We start from the raw sequence: 22365 nt of genomic DNA, 5'->3' as shown, positions 1-22365 counted from the left end.
AAAAGGAGCCCGCTTGATTGGCACCCCACCCACCACCCTAAACATTCACTCCCTTCACCACTGGCGCACAGTGGCTGCAGTGTGTACCATCCACAGGATGCACTGCAGCAACTTGCCAAGGCTTCTTCGACAGCACCTCCCAAACCCGCGACCTCTACCACCTAAAAGGACAAGGGCAGCAGGCACATGGGAACAACACCACCTGCACGTTCCCCTCCAAGTCACACACCATCCCGACTTGGAAATATATCGCCGCTCCTTCATCGTCGCTGGGTCAAAATCCTGGAACTCCCTTCCTAACAGTACTGTGGGAGAACCTTCACCACATGGACTGCAACGGTTCAAAAAGAAGGCTCACCACCACCTTCTCAAGGGCAATTAGGGATGGGCAGTAAATGCTGGCCTTGCCAGCGACACCCACATCCCATGAACAAATAAAAAGGTAAACAAGTCACATTCACCATAACATAGTGGAACCTGCTTATAGTTTGTCTGGCTGTTAATACTTAGTATAAAAAGACTCCCATCGCATTGCATACAGCAAGACGGAGAATATGGTCTCTATCTTACCCATCTCTTGTCCATGTTGCTGTTTCTCTGTCTCTTTCACTCTCCAAATATTTTTGCTTCTCTGCCTTTTTCTTCTTTCCTTTCAGGTGGAAGGTTGTGAGTGGCATGATGTGATGAGCCAAGGAAGAGAGCTACATACATTGCAGATTGCATTCGGAGTGGGAGGTGGTGGGGAAAATATGGCCAGTAGCAGCTTGCTACTCCATCTCCTCCTCCAATCATTCCTGCTTCTAGCGATTGCCTTATATTATAACGTCCCCCACCCCTTCACTTTTCCACTGCCTCTCCCCTTCCTAACCCCACCCTGCTGTCCCACCACTACCCATTTATACTATCTAGGGTATAGGAACACCTGTATTTTTACCCTCTTCTCAACCTTACGTTTCCATCTACTTCCTCTCAATCTCACTTGCTCCGCCAAAAAGGAGGTGGCAAGAGACCAGATTCCTCCTGTACCTTCCTTTTAAATGTGTTTCCCTCAGGGGCTTTTTTTTGCTAACAAAATTCAACTTTCTTTTAAAAAAAATAAATCTGTGCCTGCCTCTGCATCTCATAGGTGTTAACATTTACACCTGCGAGACACATATATAATTAGAACATATACCTTTTCTTTACAAAAACGGTCAACAAAACACAGGTGAAATAATGTTAGTCTCAAAATCCAATGTTTTTTGCCAACAAGCACAGAGCTTAATAACACTCTGATCTTTATAGAAGACAAAACAAAACAAAAGATACCAGATGAATAATCAGTAGTCATTTTTTCTCTCTCTTATACACAGCCTCTTACATTGAGTCTAAAGCACAGAAACAGGCCATTCGGCCCAACTGGTCTATGCCGGCATTTATGCTCCACACAACCCACCTCCCTCCCTACTTCATCTAGCCCATCAGCATTTCCTTCTATTCCTTTCTCCTTCGTGTGCTTATCTAGCTTCCCCTTAAATGCATTTATACTATTTACCTCAACTACTCCTTGTGGTAGCGAGTTTCACATTCTTACCACTCTGTGGGTAAAGAAGTTTTTCCTGAATTACCTACTGGATTTATTAGTGACCATCTTATATTGATATATATCTAGTTTTGGACTCCCACAAATGAAAACATCTTCTCTATGTCTACCCTATCAAACTTTTTCATTATTTTATAAGATCTATTAAGTCATCCCTCAGCCTTCTCTTTTCTAGAGAAAAGAGCCTCAGCCTGTTTAGTCTTTCCTGATAAGTGTATCCTCTCAGTTCTGGTATCATCCACGTGAATCTTTTTTGCACATTTTATAATATGGGGATCTGAACTGTGCACAATACTCCAAGTGTGGTCTAACCAAGGTTCTATACAAGCTTAACATAACTTCGCTGCTTTTCAATTCTATCCCTCTAGAAACGAACCCCATTGCTTGGTTTGCCTTTTTAATGGCCTTATTAATCTGCGTCGTTACTTAGTGATTTGTGTATCTGTACCCAGAGATCCCTTCGCTCCTCTACCCCATTTAGAATATTATCCAAACAGTATGTGGCCTTCTTATTCATGCCACCAAAATGCACCACCTCACACTTATCTATATTGAAATTCATTTGCCAATTACATTTCCATTCTTCAAGTTTATTAATGTCGTCTTGTATTTTAACACATTCTTTCTTTGTATTACCTACACCCCCCATTTCGTGCTGTCTGCAAATTTTGAAATTGTACTTCCGACTCCCAAGTCCAAATCATCAGTGTAAATTGTGAACAGTGGTCCCAGTACCGATCCTCGTGGAACACCACTTCCCACCTTTTGTCAGTCCGAGTAGCTACCCTTAACCCCTACACTCTGTTTTCTGTTTTGTAACCTGCTTGCTATCCATCCTTGCTACCTGTCCCCTGATTCCACGTGCTCTGTCCTTAGTCATGAGTCTACAATGCGGTACCTTATCGAAGGCCTTTTGAAAATCCAAATACATGACATCAATTACATTAACCTTGTCTACTCTTTGTCATTGAATTCTTTGAAGTAGTAAGGTTGGTCAAGCATGGCTTTCCCTTCTGAAGTCTGTGCTGATATCTATTATACTTTTGTTTTCTAGATGTTTTTCTATTACATGTTTGAGTAAAGATTCCATTATCTTTTCTACCACCGATGTTAAGCTAACTGGTCTATAGTTCCCTGGACTTGTTATTCACATATTTAAAAAGGGAGATAGAACATTAGCTGTCCACCAGTCCTCTGGCACTATTCACTTTTCTAATGAATACAATATAGTGCTTCTGCTATCTCTTCCCTAACTTATTTTAATATGCGCGGATGCAGTCCATCTAATCCAGGGGTATTATCCTCTTGAAGTTTGGATTAGTTTATTATCTCCCCCTTTCTATCTTAAATGTCTTTATACCTTTTTTTAAATTTAGTCTCCCTGGTAAATACAGAGGCAAAGTAACTATTCATTATTTCTTTTTATACTCCATGATAATTTAATTTCATAGTTCCTCTTTGCTTTCCTAATTTTTTTTTTTGACATCCATCCTAACCTCTTCACATTTCCTTTTCTTATCCTCCTCTTTATTGTCTAAGTACTTATAGTACGCCTTTGTTTTAGTTTCAATTTTACCCTTTATTTATCCATGGTGTTTTATTATTGGCTAGTTGTTCCTTTTTTAAAAAAATTAGCTTTTTCCCCCACTATTACTTTGGTTTTTGTCTTACTTACGTCTTTCTCAATCATTATTTTAAACCTTTTTATGCTATGCTCGCTATTGCCTACATATTCCCCTACACTTACTTCTCTTATCTGCTCCTGTTCATTTCCCATTACTAGATCCAGCAGTGGTTCTGCTCTTGTTGGCGTCTCACACACTAGGTAAGAAAGGAGTCATGGATACACTGTAAAAACTCCATTCCCCTCGATGTTTTTAAACTCATTTCATAGATTTGCCTACATATTTCTTCTTCCACTTCTCTTCCACTACTACGTGGTCTGTAGAATGTGTCTATAAATGTGATCAATCCATCTGTTTTAAAAACACTCAAAAATTTTACCTAAATGAAGCTTTTGAAATTTGTCCACTAGTTTTTCAAAATTAAAGAAAAGCAAGAAGATTAGAAACTAAAGAAAAATATTCCTTCATTACAACTGACTGAACTGCATTGATGTACCCCGAGAAATTAGGTCTGCTGCACAATCTAAAAAACAGCTCAAGCATTGCAGCTCTGGGAAAAAAATATCCAGTCATGCACAGGCATTTGGGAGGGGCCTTGGGTCTTCAAGTTAGAACTATAACAAAAACAATAAAACACACAAGTCAATTCAATAAGATAAATTTAATTATGTTATTGTGAATTATATATTTTTATTTGGTTTGTGTAAATCTATATTTTACATAATAGTAATTTCAGTTAGTGAGAAAAACTGATGGACAAAACATTTTCCAGAAAGTATTTTGAATGATTTATGGGGAAGCACTATTACAGCATCATACAGTGGTACAACAAGGAGCTGTGGAAGACCACTATTCAGATTAACACTAGAAATATTAAATGCCACCTAAATGTCAACAACATAGGTAGGACTAAGAAAAAGGTTATGCTGGGAGAGTTTGAGCAGCTAGGGACTAAATTAAAAAGCAGAACCACAAAGGTAATAATCTCTGGATTATTACCTGAGCCACAAGCAAATTGGCATAGGGTCAATAGGATCAGAGAGATGAATGCGTGGCTCAAAGATTGGTGTGGGAGAAGTGGCTTTCGATTCGTGGGGCACTGGCACCAGTACTGGGGAAAGGGCGCTGTTCCGCTGGAATGGACTACACCTAAACCATGCTGGGACCAGAATTCTAGCGAATTGAATAACTAGGGAGGTAGATAGGACTTTAAACTAAGTAAGGAGGGGGGAGGGTCCCGGTGGAGAGAAATCTAGAAAAATCGAGAAAAGACAAGGAAGCAGTGCAGGAAAGTGATTGGGGTAAGGACAACCAGATTGTGTCAGGAAGGGACAGAGCATACAAACAAAAGATTGTACTAACAAATAGGGTCCGGGTAAGATAAAATGGTAATAAGACAAATAGGGCCATAGTGCAAAAAAATGTTAAAATGTCTAGAAATGTTAAAGAGACAAATCTAAAGGCACTGTATCTGAATGCACGAAGCATTCGTAATAAGGTAGACGAATTGACAGCGCAAATAGATGTAAACGGATACGATATAATTGTGATTACGGAGACATGGCTGCAGGGTGACCAAGGCTGGGAGCTGAATATCCAAGGATATTTGATATTTAGGAAGGACAGGCAAAAAGGAAAAGGAGGTGGGGTGGCGTTATTAGTAAAGGATGAAATCAGAGCAATAGTGAGAAAGGATATTGGCTCAGAAAATCAAGATGTAGAATCAGTTTGGGTGGAGTTAAGAAGCACCAATGGGCAGAAAACACTGGTGGGAGTTGTCTATAGGCCTCCAAACAGTAGTGGTAATGTAGGGGATGGCATCAAACAGAAAATTATTGTAGTACCCTTGTTACATGCATCTCTAATCATGGATGACTTTAATCTACATATAGACCAGCCAAACCAAATTAGCAATAATACTGTGGAGGATGAATTCCTGGAGTGTGTAAGAGATGTTTTTTTTAGACCAGTACATTGAGGAGCCAACCAGGGAACAAGCTATCCTAGATTGGGTATTGTGCAATGAGAAGGGGTTAATTAATAATCTTGTTGTGCGGGGTCCTTTTGGAAAGAGTGACCATAACATGATAGAATTCTTCATTAAGATGGAAAGTGAAGTAGTCCAATCCGAAACTAGGTTCCTAAATCTAAACAAAGGAAACTACGAAGGTATGAGGAGTGAGTTGGCTATGATAGATTGGGAAGTTTCATTAAAAGGCATGACGGTGGATAGGCAATGGCTAACATTTAAGGAATGAATGCATGAATTGCAACAGTTATACATTCCTTTCTGGCACAAAAACACAAAAGGAAAAGCGGCCCAACCATGGCTGACAGAAGAAATTAAGGATAGTATTAGATCCAAGGGGGAAGTCATATAAAGTTGCCAGAAAAAGTAGCAAGCCTGAGGATTGGGAGCAGTTTAGAATTCAGCAAAAAAGGACCAAGAAATTGATTAAGAGGGGAAAAAGAGAGTATGAGAGTAAACTTGCAAGGAACATAAAAGTGGACTGTAAAAGCTTCTACAAATATGTAAAAAGAAAAAGATTAGTGAAGACAAATGTAGGTCCCTTACAGTCAGAAACGGGAGAATTTATAATCGGGAACAAGGAAATGGCAGAGCAATTAAACAAATACTTTGGTTCTGTCCTCACAGAAGAGGACACAAATAACTTCCCAGAAATGCTAGGGAACCAAGAGTCTAGTAAGAAGGAGCAATTAAAGGAAATTAGTATTAGTAAAACAATCGTGCTGGAGAAATTAATGAGACTGAAAGCTGATAAATCCCCAGGGCCTGATAATCTGCATCCCAGAGTGCTAAAAGAGGTAGCCATGGAAATAGTGGATGCATTAGTTGTCATCTTCCAAAATTCTATAGATTACAGAACAGTTCTTGCAGATTGGAGGATGGCAAATGTAACCCCACTATTTAAAAAAGGAGGGAGAGAAAACAGGGAACTACAGACCAGTTAGCCTATCATCAGTAGTAGGGAAAATGCTAGAGTCTATTATAAAAGGATGTGATAACAGGACACTTAGAAAATATCAACAGGATTAGACAAAGTCAACATGGATGTATGAAAGGGAAATAGTGTTTGACAAACCTACTGGAGTTTTTTTTTTGAGGATGTAGCTGGTAGAATAGATAAGGGAGAACCAGTGGATGTGGTGTATTTGGATTTTCAGAAGGCCTTTGATAAAGTCCCACAAGAGATCAGTCTGCAAAATTAAAGCACTTGGGATTGGCGGTAGCATACTGGCATGGATTGAAAATTGGTTAACAGACAGGAAATAGAGAGTTGGAACAAATGGGTCTTTTTCAGGGTGGCAGGCGGTGACTAATGGGGTACTGCAGGGATCAGTGCTTGGGCCCCAGTTATTCACAATATACATTCATGATTTGAATGAGGGAACCAAATGTAATATTTCCAAGTTTGCTGACGAGACAAAACTAGGTGGGAATGCGAGTTGTGAGGAGGATGCAAAGAGGCTTCAAGACGATTTAGACAAGTTGAGTGAGTGGGCAAATACACGGCAGATGCAGTATAATGTGGATAAATGTGAAGTTATCCACTTCGGATGGAAAAACAGAAAGGCAGAGTATTATTTAAATAGTGATGGATTAGGAAATGTTGATGTACAAAGGGACCTGGGTGTCCTTGTGCACCAGTCACTGAAAGCAAACATACAGGTGCAGCAAGCAGTTAGGAAATGGTATGTTGGCCTTCATTGCAAGAGGATTTGAGTACAGGAGCAAGGATGTCTTACTGCAGTTATACAGGGCCTTGGTGAGACCACACCTGGAGTACCGTGTGCAGTTTTGGTCTCCTTATCGAAGAAAGGATATATTTGTCGTAGAGGGAGTGCAGCAAAGGCTCACCAGACTGATCCCTGGGATGGCAGGACTGTTGTATGAGGAGAGATTGGGTTGACTAGGCCTGTATTCACTAGAGTTTAGAAGAATGAGGGGAGATCTCATTGAAATGTATAAAATTCCGACAGGGCTAGACAGACTGGATGCAGGGAGGATGTTTCCCCTGGCTGGGGGGTCCAGAACGAGGGGTCAAAGTCTCAGGATATGGGGTAGGACATTTAGGACTGAGATGAGGAGAAATTTCTTCATTCAGAAGGTGGTGAACCTGTGGAATTCTCTACCACAGAAGGCTGTGGAGGCCAAGTCACTGAATATATTTAAGGAGATAGATAGATTTCTAGACACAGAAGGCATCAAGGGGTATGCAGAGAGAGGAGAAATATGGTATTGAGATAGAGGATCAGCCATGATCATATTGAATGGCAGAGCAGGCTCGAAGGGCCAAACGGCCTACTCCTGCTCCTATTTTCTATGTTTCTATGTTTCTAAAGGCATGATAACAGAATTTTGACAGACAAGTGTACATTGGAATTCCCATAGGAAATGTTTACATACTAGTTTTCAATGGAGCTTGCACCCATGTAAGAATTAAAAATCTTACACCTAGGCTGGTTTACTCCCTATCACCACACTTTGTCAACATCTTCCATTATAAATTCCAAGCCCACATTTATAACAGAAACCAACTACATAAACTCATCACTCTGTAATTGCATTATCTTTGCTCAAAATACTCTTGATACAAGGGCAGAGCTGCACCAGTTTACACTGGAGAATAGAAGATTGATAAGGGATGAGATCCACATTTATAGGATTGTTGAAATACATGAATATTCTCTCGTGAGATTAGGAAAAGTTGTCTCTACCTCCCAGAGTAGCAAATATGTCAAAAGCAAACAATTCACTCCTTTAAGAAGCAACTGGATAAATATTTCATTCTAAGATCAAGTCAAATACCCTAAAAACACTGCTTTCTACACCATTGCGTCATCTATAAAACATAATTGATAGGTTGTAATATTAAATTAATATCCTGCATATTGGCCTCCCATCTTCCACCCTTCATAAATTTGAGCTCATCCAAAATTCCGCCGCCTATATCCTAACTTGCACCAAGTCCTGTTCACTTATCACCCTTGTGTTCGCTGACCTACATTGGCTGTCGATCCACCAACACCACGATTTTAAAATTCTCATCCTTGTGATCATAATCTTCCACGGCCTTGCACTTCCCTATCTCGGTAAACTCCTCCAGTTCTACAAACCTGAGAACTCTGCGTTCCTCTAACTCTGGCATCTTATGCATCCCCCACATTCTTGGCCCAACCACTGGCGGCTGCACCTTCAGCTGTCTAGGCCATAAGCTCTGGAATGCCCTTCCTTAAAGCCTCTCCACCTTTCTCTCTTGCTTTAATAAGCTGCTTAAAACCTACCTCTTTGACCACCCATCCTAATGTCTCCTTCTTTGGCTTGGTGTCAATTTTTGTCTGATTATGCACCTGTGAAACGCTATGGGATGTTTTACTACATTAAAGGCATCTTATAAATGCAAGTTGTTGTTGTATTTACTTCTGGTGGGGCAGTCAGGACTTTTTTTTTTAAAAAACGTCTTCAATAACCTCCCTCAGGGGGTTTAAAGAAAGATGCATCAAAGCACTTTACAACCAATGGATTATTTTTTTTTAAAAAGAGTGAGTTCATGTTGTAGACAAAAGCAGCAGCTATTTTACACAGCAAGGTCCTACAAACAGCAAATGTATAAATGAACAGGTAATGTTTTTGGTAAATGTAAGGAATCTTACAACACCAGGTTATAGTCCAACTGTTTTATTTAAAAATCACAAGCTTTCGGAGGCTTTCTCCTTCGTCAGGTGAGCGAGTGTGGGATTCCATGGAAGGTTACCGCATTTATATTCAGAGAACAATACCTGGTGATTACAGATAATCTTTCCAACTGCCCGTTGTCAAGGCAATCAAAGTGTTCCGACAGAGTGATGTTACCTACAGGACCACCGAATACACAAACGGCCAGAACACAAAACAGAGAGAGAGGGAGAGAAACATCCGAAAGGAAGAGAAAGACAGAGAATGACCCGTTGTGTTAAAAACAGATAACTTTTTTTCGCTGGAGGGTTACGTGTCACGTGACATGAACCCAAGATCCCGGTTGAGGCCGTCCTCATGGGTACGGAACTTGGCTATCAATTTCTGTTCGACGATTTTGCGTTGTCGTGTGTCTCGAAGGCCGCCAATTGATAGCCAAGTTCCGCACACATGAGGACAGCCTCAACCGGGATCTTGGGTTCATGTCACGCTACACGTAACCCCACCAGCGAAAAAAAGTTATCTGTTTTTAACACAACAGGTCAATCTCTGTCTTTCTCTTCCTTTCAGATGTTTCTCTCCCTGTTTTGTGTTCTGGCCGTTTGTGTATTCGGTGGTCCTGTAGGTAACATCACTCTGTCTGAACACTTTGATTGCCTTGACAACGGTCAGTTGGAAAGATTATCTGTAATCACCATTGTAAACAATTTTACAACACCAAGTTATAGTCCAGCAATTTTATTTTAAATTCACAAGCTTTCGGAGGCTTCCTCCTTCGTCAGGTGAACGATGTGAAAATGAAATCCTCGAAATGAAATCGCATTTATAATTCACAGCACAATGCTTGGTGAGTACAGACAGTTTTTTCAACTGCCCGTTGCCAAGGCAATCAGTGTGCAGACAGACAGGTGTTACCTGCCAGGTCTCACAGAATATACAAATCACCAAAAAAAAACAACAAACAAAAAAAACAGAGATAGAGAGGTAGAAACATAGAAAAGACAGCAACTGACCCGTTATATTAAAAACAGATAACATTTGTTCGCTGGTGGGGTAACGTGTAGCGTGACATGAACCCAAGATCCCGGTTGAGGCCGTCCTCATGGGTGCGGAACTTGGCTATCAATTTCTGCTCGACGATTTTGCGTTGTCGTGTGTCTCGAAGGCCGCCTTGGAGTACGCTTAAGCGAAGGTCGGTGGATGAATGTCCATGACTGTTGAAGTGTTCCCCGACTGGGAGGGAACCCTCCTGTTTGGCGATTGTTGCGCGGTGTCCGTTCATCCGTTGTCGCAGCGTCTGCATGGTCTCGCCAATGTACCATGCTCTGGGGCATCCTTTCCTGCAACGTATGAGGTAGACAACGTTGGCCGAGTCACAGGAGTATGAACCATGCACCTGGTGGGTGGTGTCCTCTCGTGTGATGGTGGTATCTGTGTCGATGATCTGGCATGTCTTGCAGAGGTTACCGTGGCAGGGTTGTGTGGTGTCGTGGACGCTGTTCTCTTGAAAGCTAGGTAATTTGCTGCGAACGATGGTCTGTTTGAGGTTGGGTGGCTGTTTAAAGGCGAGTAGTGGAGGTGTGGGGATGGCCATAGCGAGGTGTTTGTCCTCATTGATGACATGTTGAAGGCTGCGGAGAGCATGGCGTAGTTTCTCCGCTCCGGGGAAGTGCTGGACGACAAAGGGTACTCTGTTGGTTGCGTCCCGTGTTAGTCTCCTGAGGAGGTCTATGCGATTTTTTGCTGTGGCCCGTCAGAACTGTCGATCGATGAGTTGAGCGTCATATCCCATTCTTACTAGGGCGTCTTTCAGCGTCTGTAGGTGTCCATCGCGTTCCTCCTCGTCTGAGCAGACCCTGTGTATTCGCAGGGCCTGTCCATAGGGGATGGGAACAGCAGACAGAGGGATCCGCGGTACAGCAACCGAAGAGGAAAGAGTCAAACTGGACTCCTCCGGAGGGTCGCTGCCCTCAGCTGGACATGTATGCTCAAGCTGTCAGGAAATGCGTCAATGCCAGATTCATCAGCCACACTCAGAAGACAGTCCAGAATGTCACCCGAGCACAACGCAACGCCATCAACGCTCTCAAGACCAACCGCAACATCGTCATCAAACCAGCGGACAAAGGAGGAGCCATAGTCATACAGAACAGAACGGACTACTGCAAAGAAGCATACCGACAACTGGACAACCAGGAACACTACAGACGGTTACCCGCAGATCCGACCAAAGAACACACCCACCAGCTCAACAAACTGATCAAGACCTTCGATCCAGACCTTCAAAGCATCCTACGCACTCTCATCCCACGTACTCCCCGCGTGGGAGACTTCTACTGCCTCCCAAAGATACACAAAGCCAACACACCCGGACGTCCTATCGTATCAGGCAACGGAACCCTGTGTGAGAACCTCTCTGGATACATCGAGGGCATCCTGAAACCCATCGTACAGGGAACCCCCAGCTTCTGTCGCGACACTACAGACTTCCTACAAAAACTCAGTACCCACGGACCAGTTGAACCAGGAACACTTCTCACCACGATGGACGTCTCGGCACTATACACCAGTATCCCCCACGATGACGGCATCGCTGCGACAGCATCAATACTCAACACCAACAACAGCCAATCTCCGGACGCCATCCTACAACTCATCCGCTTCATCCTGGATCACAATGTCTTCACCTTCGATAACCAGTTCTTTACCCAAACACACGGAACAGCCATGGGGACCAAATTCGCACCCCAATACGCCAACATTTTCATGCACAAGTTCGAGCAGGACTTCTTCACTGCACAAGACCTCCAACCAACACTATACACCAGATACATCGACGACATTTTCTTTCTATGGACCCACGGCAAGGAATCACTAAAGAGACTACACGATAACATCAACAAGTTCCATCCCACCATCAAGCTCACCATGGACTACTCCTCAGAATCAGTTTCTTTCTTGGACACACGAATCTCCATCAAAGACGGGCACCTCAGCAACTCACTCTACCGCAAGCCCACGGACAACCTCACGATGCTCCACTTTTCCAGCTTCCACCCTAACCACGTCAAAGAGGCCATCCCCTATGGACAGGCCCTGCGAATACACAGGATCTGCTCAGACGAGGAGGAACGCGATGGACACCTACAGACGCTGAAAGACGCCCTAATAAGAACGGGATATGACGCTCGACTCATCGATCGACAGTTCCGACGGGCCACAGCAAAAAAATCGCATAGACCTCCTCAGGAGACTAACACGGGACGCAACCAACAGAGTACCCTTTGTCGTCCAGTACTTCCCCGGAGCGGAGAAACTACGCCATATTCTCCGCAGCCTTCAACATGTCATCAATGAGGACAAACACCTCGCTATGGCCATCCCCACACCTCCACTACTCGCCTTTAAACAGCCACCCAACCTCAAACAGACCATCGTTCGCAGCAAATTACCTAGCTTTCAAGAGAACAGCGTCCACGACACCACACAACCCTGCCACGGTAACCTCTGCAAGACATGCCAGATCATCGACACAGATACCACCATCACACGGGAGGACACCACCCACCAGGTGCATGGTTCATACTCCTGTGACTCGGCCAACGTTGTCTACCTCATACGTTGCAGGAAAGGATGCCCCAGAGCATGGTACATTGGCGAGACCATGCAGACGCTGCGACAACGGATGAACGGACACCGCGCAACAATCGCCAAACAGGAGGGTTCCCTCCCAGTCGGGGAACACTTCAACAGTCATGGACATTCATCCACCGACCTTCGGGTAAGCGTACTCCAAGGCGGCCTTCGAGACACACGACAACGCAAAATCGTCGAGCAGAAATTGATAGCCAAGTTCCGCACCCATGAGGATGGCCTCAACCGGGATCTTGGGTTCATGTCACGCTACACGTTACCCCACCAGCGAACAAATGTTATCTGTTTTTAATATAACGGGTCAGTTGCTGTCTTTTCTATGTTTCTACCTCTCTATCTCTGTTTTTTTTTTGTTTGTTGTTTTTTTTTGGTGATTTGTATATTCTGTGAGACCTGGCAGGTAACACCTGTCTGTCTGCACACTGATTGCCTTGGCAACGGGCAGTTGAAAAAACTGTCTGTACTCACCAAGCATTGTTCTGTGAATTATAAATGCGATTTCATTTCGAGGATTTCATTTTCACATCGTTCACCTGACGAAGGAGGAAGCCTCCGAAAGCTTGTGAATTTAAAATAAAATTGCTGGACTATAACTTGGTGTTGTAAAATTGTTTACAATTGTCAACCCCAGTCCATCACCGGCATCTCCACATCATGACTGTAATCACCAGGTATTGTTCTCTGAATATAAATGCGGTAACCTTCCATGGAATCCCACACTCGCTCACCTGACGAAGGAGAAAGCCTCCGAAAGCTTGTGATTTTTAAATAAAACAGTTGGACTATAACCTGGTGTTGTAAGATTCCTTACATTTGTCAACCCCAGTCCATCACCGGCATCTCCACATCAATGTTTTTGATGGTGTTGGTTAAGGGAGGAATATTGGCCAGGATAACAAAAGAACTTTGTGCTCCTCTTCAAATTGTGCCATGAGATCTATTATATTCACACGGGCAGCAGACACAACCTCAAAATACAGCACCTCCAACAATGCAGCACTTCCTCAATACTGAACTGAAATGTCAGCCTAAATCACGTGCTCAAGTCCATTGTGGGTCTGGAATCCACAACCTTTGACTGACTCTCACCTATCAGCACATCACTCTGCCAGAGGAGCTATGTTTGCCGGCAAGCTATATCTTCAGGTCGATGCACACTATAACTGCAGTGTCAGTGCAAAGCAGCTTTGCTTCACACCAATGCTGTAGTTACAAACAGTGCAAACAGCCTGAATCTGGACTCAGAGCCAAGTATGACATTGGAGGAAAGCAGAATGAGACTCCATGTAGGAGGGAGTATCACTCCACTTTGCTTTGGAGTCACTTTGGACCTTATCACTCAATTTACATTCCACAAATTTAGCATCATTGCAAAGCTGAAACCACTTTGCACGATGCTACACTTGTGTGAATGTACTGCTACTATTAAGAGTAGAGGCTTGGGTTATGTTCTCTACTAACAACAAAACCATTCAAGATTAACTTCCACGTGATCCAATGGACCGTCTGGATAAAAGTTAGCTTAGTTTTGCTCAAGGCTGAAGTTAATCTACACTTCATCAGTGTTCTCTTGGTTTTAGTGCAGTTAGAGATCAGACCTGACTCACATTTCACAGCTATTTTTGCATTAAAGCATATTTGAAATCACTTTTCATCAATGCAAAAGCTGTATTATAACCCCCCCCACAACTAAATTGGATTTTGTTTGTAATGTGCAGATGTACATGATCCCGCTTTCTTTTAAGTTTATAAGCAAGAAGAAAATTAAAATCTAATTCACAAAAGATAAATTTAATACAGAAAGAATTTTAGTCTATGCCACTGATAAGCACGGTAGAATTCAGTAAACGTTAATTTTTTTTAAATTGCCTTCAGAAATTGATGCATTTACACCAATGTAAAACTTGTAACACTATTGTTTCAACATGTAAAATTTAAACGTAGCCTTGAAATGCCCCACTATCCAAGCAGGTAATAGGAAAATGCTTCTAAATTATCTGTCTTGGATTCTTCCTCTTGTATGTACATTTGTTTTAAATGCAAAGTAAATGCAACATGAATTCTGGGATTAAGTACCTCAGCAGACATTCTCAAACCTATTATTTTCCCCTACCTCAAGTAAACAACAATTGATTAGTATGTTACACTCATCAGCTGCCCATCTAACTTAAATACAGATGCTAGATTCTATTCATTAAATTTGTTGCATTTGAGCATCAATGCAATACTAGAGAATCCCCACTTAACTTCATTTTCATTCAAGTAATCATTCAAATTAATTTTCTGTTTTTAATATGAAAACCTTAATTATAGACTTACTCTCATCTCCATATACGGTGGATCTTGGTCCAGCTCGATTTTATCTTGTGCTAACTTGGCCCTCTGTTCTTCAAGGAACCTTTCCAAATCATCTGCCATTGTCAGCAAAGTACCTTTAAAAACAATTAAATTTATAAATTAGAATGTTGGCTCTATGACTAAGCACTGTTCAGCTGAATGGAAACAAAGTTTCTATCTGGATTTTGGTATACATCTTACAATCCATTTGGTGAAACTGATCAATAGGCCACCAAAATTACAAACAGTCTCATTTAGCCTCAGACAATAGCCAGGGGGCAGGATGGAATCAGTAGTGAGGGTATGGAGTTTGTGATGGGCTTCCTAGTGTTTAATTGGAGGAAACTGTGGCTCATCCAAGACTGGATATCTAACAATATAGAGGTAGTGGAGGGGTCGAGAGGCGTGGTGGAGAGGTTCAGCTGGATGGCGTCAGAGTACATATGGAAGCTGACCCCATGTCTGCAGATAATGTTGTGGAATATATATATCTCCCCACCAAGTTACCCTTATTTCATATTTCTCTCGGTACTTGATTATTCCTTTGTTTTTAACAGCTTGTAATTTACCCTTCGCCTACTTAATAGCATGTGGTTCCTTTCACATTTTAGGATTGCTGACTATTTGACCATGAAGGAATATATCCCCTTTAAAATCCCATAACAATTACATGTGATCCCACACAAGCTTCCCTAATTCAGCATATTAAATATTAGATATTTAAATTAGGTAAGATTCTTAAGCAAGCACAGTCAAAAAGTCCCTCCACCACCTATAAAAGGCACAAGTCAGGCATGTGATGGAATACTCTCCACCTGCCTGGATGGGTGCAACTGCAACAATACTCAAGAAGCTCGACACCATCCAGGACAAAGCAGCCCGCTCGATCAGCACCCCATCCACCAGCTTAAGCATTCACTCCCTCCTCCACCAGTGTACACTATCTACAGGATGCACTGCAGCAAATCCCCACAGCTTCTTCGACGGCACCTCCCAAACATGTGACCTTCACCACCTAGAAGGGCAAGGGCAGCAGGTGCATGGGATCACCCCCATGTTCCCCTCCAAGTCACACACCATTCCAACTTGGACGCATATCGCTGTTCCTTCATCGTTGCTGGGTCAAAATTCTGGAACTCCCGACCTAACAGCACTGTAGGAGTACCTTCACCAAATGGATGCAGCAGTTCAAAAAGGCGGCTCACCACCACCTTATCAAGGGCAACTTGGGATAGTCAATAAATACTGGCCTTGCCAGCGACATCAATATCCCAAGAATGAATTTTTAAAATATTACCCATAACAGTTACAATTACTACTATATCCTAAACAATAATTAGGCACCTTAGAATCATACAATTAAGTGGATTAGCTCGAGAGCCAACATGGATTTGTGACGGGTAGGTCATGTCCAACATACCTATTTGAATTTTTTTAAGGAAGTAACTAAAAGTAGTAGACGAGGGAATGTCTACGGATGTAGTTTATATAGACTTCCAGAAGGCATTCGATAAGGTTCCACATAAGAGACTGTTAACTAAAATTAAAGCTCATGGAATTGAAGGCAAATTATTGACCTGGTTAAGAGATTGGTTAGGCGGTAGAAAACAGAGAGTAGGGATAATGGGTATGTACTCGAATTGGAAGTAAGTGACGAGTGGTGTCCCACAAGGATCTGTGCTGGGGCCACAACTATTCACTATATTTATTATTGATTTAGATTACAAAATAAAGAGAGAGCAATATAATCTAGGTTTGCTGATGAGACAAAGATTAGTGGCATCGTAAGTAGTGTAGACGGGAGCATAAAATTACAAAGACACATTGATAGATTAAGTGAGTAGGCAAAACTGTAGCAGGTGAATTTCAACGCACAAACACCCCTAAGTTCCCCCGAGGATGTGAGGGCATCCAATCTGGACCAAAAAAGGATAGATCCGAGTATTTTTTTCAAATGGCGAAAAGCTAGGAACAGCGAAGGTCCAAATAGATTTAGGGGTCCAGGTACACAGATCACTAAAATGTAGTAGTCAGGTATAAAAAAATCAAAAAGGCCAAAGTAATGTTAGCCGTTCTATCTAGTGGGCTAGAATATAAAGGGGAAGAAGTTTTGCTACAGCTATACAAAACCCTGGTTAGACCACATCTTGAGTAGTGTGTGGAGTTCTGGGCACCGCACCTTAGAAAGGATATGGCCTTGGAAGGAGTGCAGCGCAGATTCAATTACGAAGAAAGATTACATAAACTAGGCTTGTATTCCCTCAATATAAAAGATTAAGGGGTGATTTGAATGAGATTCTTAGAATTTTGAAAGGAATTGATAGGGTAGATGGAGAGAAACAACTTCTGCTGGTGGGTAATCTAGAACAAGGGGACATAACCTTAAAATCAGAGCCAGGCCATTCAAGAGAGAAGTTAAGAAACACTTCTTCATGCAAACAGTAGAAATGTGGAACTCTCTCTCACAAAAAGTAGATGCTAGCTCAATTAATAATTTTAAATCTGAGGTCCACAGATTTTTGCTAGCCGAGGCGGGTAAATGGAGTTAGGATACAGAATGGCCGTGATCTCATTAAATGGCAGAACAGGCGCCTGTTCCTATGTCCTATGATAAAATGCAATATATTCAGAACATACAGAACACATTATGGTGAAACTAAATCATATGAAAAACTCATCTTTAAAAAATGCTAACCATGGTGTTTTGCAACCCTTGGCAGACCCAGAATCATCCTGCAAATCCACCTTTAGTAATAAAATGAAATGCATATATATTGTTGACGTAAAAATGAATAGGAAGACTGAAGGGTGCAGCTAACATCAAGTGTGACAGAGAAGCTCAAGCAGTTTGAAGGAAAAAACATGTAATGTCTTATCACACCCTCAGGACATCACAAAGTACTTCACAACCAATTTTGAAATGCAGTCACTATTGTTATGTAGGCAACATGGCAGCCAATTTGTATACTGTAAAGTCCTGCAAACAGCAAATGAGATAAATGACCAGTTAATCAGATTTTGGTGGCTTCAATTGAGGTAGACATGTTCACCAGGACACCAGCAGAACTAAAGAAGAATAAAGCCATCGAACATGCACCTGAACTGGCAGACAGGGGCTTGCTTTAATGTCTTATCCAAAACACAGCACCTCAGCACTTCCTCAGTACTGTACTGAAGCATTGGCTTAGATTATGTGCTCAAATCTTGGAATGGGGCTTGAACCTACAACCTACTGACTCAGAGTTAGGACTGCTACCAACTGACATAATTGCAATTAACTTCAGGGGATGAATTAAGCATGTCACACATCATTAAAAGCATTGGATTAGGTGAGATTTAACCTGTAGAGTATTGGAATCGACAATAACTAAACCCAGTAACGGCACTGAAAAATATAATAGCAACCTCACATTAAAGGCTGATGCTCCCTGCCTGAAGTAAAGCCGGTGATGTGAATGACATTCTTTGTGATGCAATGATGTAATGAGTGTCCTCAATTACGACCTAACAAACTTGAAGAGCAAATGGACAAAAACTGAAGCCATATTCACACACAGTTAGTATTGCAGGTGACGTTTTTTTTAATTCGTTCATGAGATGTGGGCGTCGCTGGCAAGGCCAGCATTTATTGCCCATCCCTAATTGCCCTTGAGAAGGTGGTGGTGAGCCGCCTTCTTGAACCGCTGCAGTCCGTATGGTGATGGTTCTCCCACAGCGCTGTTAGGTAGGGAGATCCAGGATTTTGATCCAGCAACGATGAAGGAACGGCAATATATTTCCAAGTCAGGATGGTGTGTGACTTGGAGGGGAATGTGCAGGTGGTGTTGTTCCCAGGTGCCTCCTGCCTTTGTCCTTCTAGGTGGTAGAGATTGCAGGTTTGGGACGTGCTATCGAAGAAGCCTCGGCGAGTTGCTGCAGTGCATCCTGTAGATGGTACACACTGCGGCCACGGTGCACCAGTGGTGAAGGAAGTGAATGTTTAGGGTGGTAGATGGGGTGCCAATCAAGCAGGCTGCTTCATTATCTGAAGGGTTGCGAATGGAACTGAACACTGCAATCATCAGCAAACGTCCCCATTTCTGACCTTATGATGGAGGGAAGGTCAATGATAAGCAGCTGAAGATGGTTGGGCCTAGGACAATGCCTTGAGGTACTCCTGCAGCAATGTCCTGGGGCTGAGACGATTGGCCTCCAACAATCACGACCACTGATGTGGTATAACTTTTTTCAATTACAAATACACATTTGAAAGCTCCCAAGATATTGCAGGAACCTACTTTGTTAGACATATGACCCAATGATTGTTAACTCTAACAGAACTGTTTGTTTTTGTTGACATCAATTATGGGCCTGTAAAATCTACTGCAGCTGCTAGTTGTAAAGGTGTACCAAAGGTGCAAATGGTTAGACTGCAAAACACGAGGGAATACAATGGCAGGTATGCTTCATATTGGGTCTTCTACACATAGATAGATGGATTTAGAAAACATAAACAATTTTTTTTTTGACAAAAATGGTTTTGGTGTGTCCACAAGCAAAATCAGCGTCAACTCTTCCCTGTGAAAAAAAAGCTTTCTTCGCACAATTTCAAGGTGCTAGAGTTTCAGACTAGCATCATGAGAGCTATGTCCTCACTGAGGACACTCTCAACATAAAAGCACATTTACCTGAGAATCAATCATTTATAAAATCTAAGCAAATTTGAATCCTTTAGCAAGAATTATAGGTTTTAAGTGGATAAAGTGAAGCAGGTCTTATCCAGCATCAATTACTCTAACTTCTATCCCTTCCAAGGAGGATGCCCTCTTCTTCAGGAAAAAAATACAATGTTTAATTCGAAAGACGTCACCCCTGACAGTGCTGCACTCCCTCAGTACTGCATCAGCCTAGATTATCTACTCAAGTCTCTAGAGTGGAGCATAAACCCATGGCTTCTCATACAGAGGCAAGACTACTAACACTGAGCTAAGACTGAAACTTATACCCAAAATATTGACTATCCTTTTCACTTTACAGTACTGTCTGACCTATGTGTTTTCAGCATTTACTGTTTTTTGTTACAATACATCATATGGTTGATAGAAAATAAGATGACACTCCTAACTGATACTAAAAGATAAAGTTAACAGATATATTTGTAATCTGACTTACTTAACACTTCACAAAACCTGCTTAAGATGCAAGTAACTCCTTCCCCAAAATCTTATTTCTAGTTTTAAGAACCTTATAAGATAGAGCAAAAAAAAGTCTTCCAAAGCAGATTTGACAATAGCACAACCCATATAGCTGACATGTGTCGACATCCACACTAAAGAATTATCAGCTGTTTTATAACACCAGGCTTGTCAGCTGAAAAGCAAATGGAAATTACTAGGAAATAAGTTAGTATAAGTCATAAGGCTGGAAACATGAGGGACTTGACAAGCAAGAATAATTTTGTACATTAGATTTTCTATATCTTATCCATCAATCACCCACATTCTATCCATCACCAAGACTGCTTTCTTCCACCAATTGCCTACCTATGCCCTACCTCAGCCCCACTGACACCGAAACCCTTATCCATGTTTTTGTCACCTCTAGATTCAATTTCTCCAACATCCTCCTTGCTAACTTCCCATCCTCCAAAAACTGCAACTCATCCAAAACTCAGCCACCTGTATAACCTGTCCTACACTAAATCCAGCTTGCGCATCAATTCCTGTCCTTGCTGACCTGCACTGGCTCTCAGATCTGGAATTCTCTCTCCCAATAGGCTGTGGATGCTGAGACAATCAGAGCTTTCCAGGATAATTTGTTGTTAGGTATGGATACCAAGGGATATGGAGCTACGGTGGGTAAGTGGAGTTGAGATACTGATCAGCCACAATCTAATTGAATACCAGAGTAGGCTCAAGGAGCTGAATGGCCTACTCTAGTTCCAATGTTCTCACAGCCCCCAATCCTTCCATGGCATTATCTCACCTCATCTCTACAACCTCCTCCAGCAATTATATCCCTTCTCTTCATTCTCCAACTGTGACCTTTGGTGCATCCCACCCTCATTTCACACCAATGGCAGCACAGCCTTCAACCACTTTGACCCCACTGTCTGAAAGTCCCTTCTTCAACCCTTCTACTTCTCTCCCTTCACCTTCAGAAACTTTTTTTTAAAGAAGTAGAAGGGACTTTCAGACAGTGGGGTCAAAGTGGTTGAATAATTAATTTAATAATTAATTTTGTTCCAGCGCCCCCCCCCCCCACCCCGCCAAACCCAGCCCACTTACAAAGCACTTAGTAACATTTTCTACATCAAAGCACTCTATAAAGGCAAATGCATCTCTATAATCACGATCTATAGAGATAGGATAGATAACAAGAACTGGAAAATAACCTGGCTGCACAGAATGGCGCACTCGTCGTCAAGCAACTTTAGTACACAAACCTCATCTCTACTGAAACCGATCCCCGGAGAACTCAGTCAGTCAGCGAGATATAACTACAAAAATGTACTTAACGCAAAAGGAACTGATTTTTTTTTAAGTAGCCGTTTACCAACGGCTGTGGACCAAGCGGAAGATAAAGGTGCAGCACAACAGTTGTCAAGACGATAAGACGCGCATCGCCGCTCCCGGGATGAAGCAAAACAACCAGGCAACGCGCGCGACCGCTCCACAACATCAACAAAGACAAACCGTGCTCCCCTTTCAAACGGCCAAAGCAAACGGCCGGCCAGTGAAGACGGAGCCGGAACAAGGCAATAACTCGGGAGAGAAATAGTGGGACGGGCGGAGGGAGAAACGGGGAAAGCATACAACAGAAGCGCACAGGTCAACGGGCTCAGCTCCTTTTGGCAAAGATCCTAAGCAGACTATCAGCTTGAAAAGCGGAGACAAGTTTGCCGCCGGCTACTTACTCTCTCCGCCACCCCTCGCGCTCTCCACTCAAGATTTAAATCAGGCTGCGCCAGCAGTCCCCTCGCGCGAACCTTCCGTCGATTTCTTTCACTCCTCCTTCCCTAACTCTCCAGGCCCATCATGCATTGTGGTCGTTCGGAACCAACAATCCTCTTTTTTTTGTACAGTATAACAACAGCGGCTTTGATGAAGGGCGAGCCAAGAGTGAACTCTCTGGAGATGACCCGCCTCCGTGTTTGCGTGTGCACCCTGCTGGGCTGGATGACTGATGCTGACGAAAGCTCCGATTAAAAAGCTCAATATCTTGTCGCTTATTTTTCTTTTGCCTCATTCATTTTTATACCTCAAATCATTCTTTATTTTTATTTTCTGCTGCAATTTTTTGTGTATTTTGTTCGAGTTTCTTGTTTATTTGCCTCAGCCACATTTTGTTTATTTTTAATTTTTCAAATTGCTTATTTTTGATTTGGTTTATTTCCTCAGCGATCTCTTGTTATTGACAGCACTCATCGCTGTTTAAGCCGTACTCCAAGACTTAAGCACATAATGTGGGTTGGCACTTAAGTGTGCTAC

At 42.4% G+C, this 22365-nt stretch overlaps 1 protein-coding gene across 5 annotated transcripts in view; it reads right to left on the bottom strand.

The window, feature by feature from the left end:
* LOC137315863 (centrosome and spindle pole-associated protein 1-like) overlaps positions 1-21944 on the bottom strand; it is a 190192-nt gene extending 168248 nt beyond the window's left edge. For 2 of the 5 annotated variants that reach the window (XM_067980303.1, XM_067980306.1), the window contains exons 1-2: positions 21792-21942; positions 14879-14991 (exon numbers count right to left, since the gene is read on the bottom strand). In XM_067980303.1, coding sequence (XP_067836404.1) covers positions 14879-14977 — 99 coding nt within the window. In that variant the 5' untranslated portion in view covers positions 14978-14991; positions 21792-21942. Of the gene's footprint in view, positions 1-14878; positions 14992-21791 lie in introns of all 5 variants that reach the window. The other 3 variants (XM_067980304.1, XM_067980305.1, XM_067980307.1) reach the window with 2 other exon arrangements.
* Positions 21945-22365: the final 421 nt, after the last annotated feature.

Source organism: Heptranchias perlo, chromosome 3 (assembly GCF_035084215.1).
Source record: "Heptranchias perlo isolate sHepPer1 chromosome 3, sHepPer1.hap1, whole genome shotgun sequence".
In the NCBI taxonomy this organism is placed as follows: domain Eukaryota; kingdom Metazoa; phylum Chordata; class Chondrichthyes; order Hexanchiformes; family Hexanchidae; genus Heptranchias; species Heptranchias perlo.
This window is presented reverse-complemented; position numbering and strand designations above follow the sequence as displayed.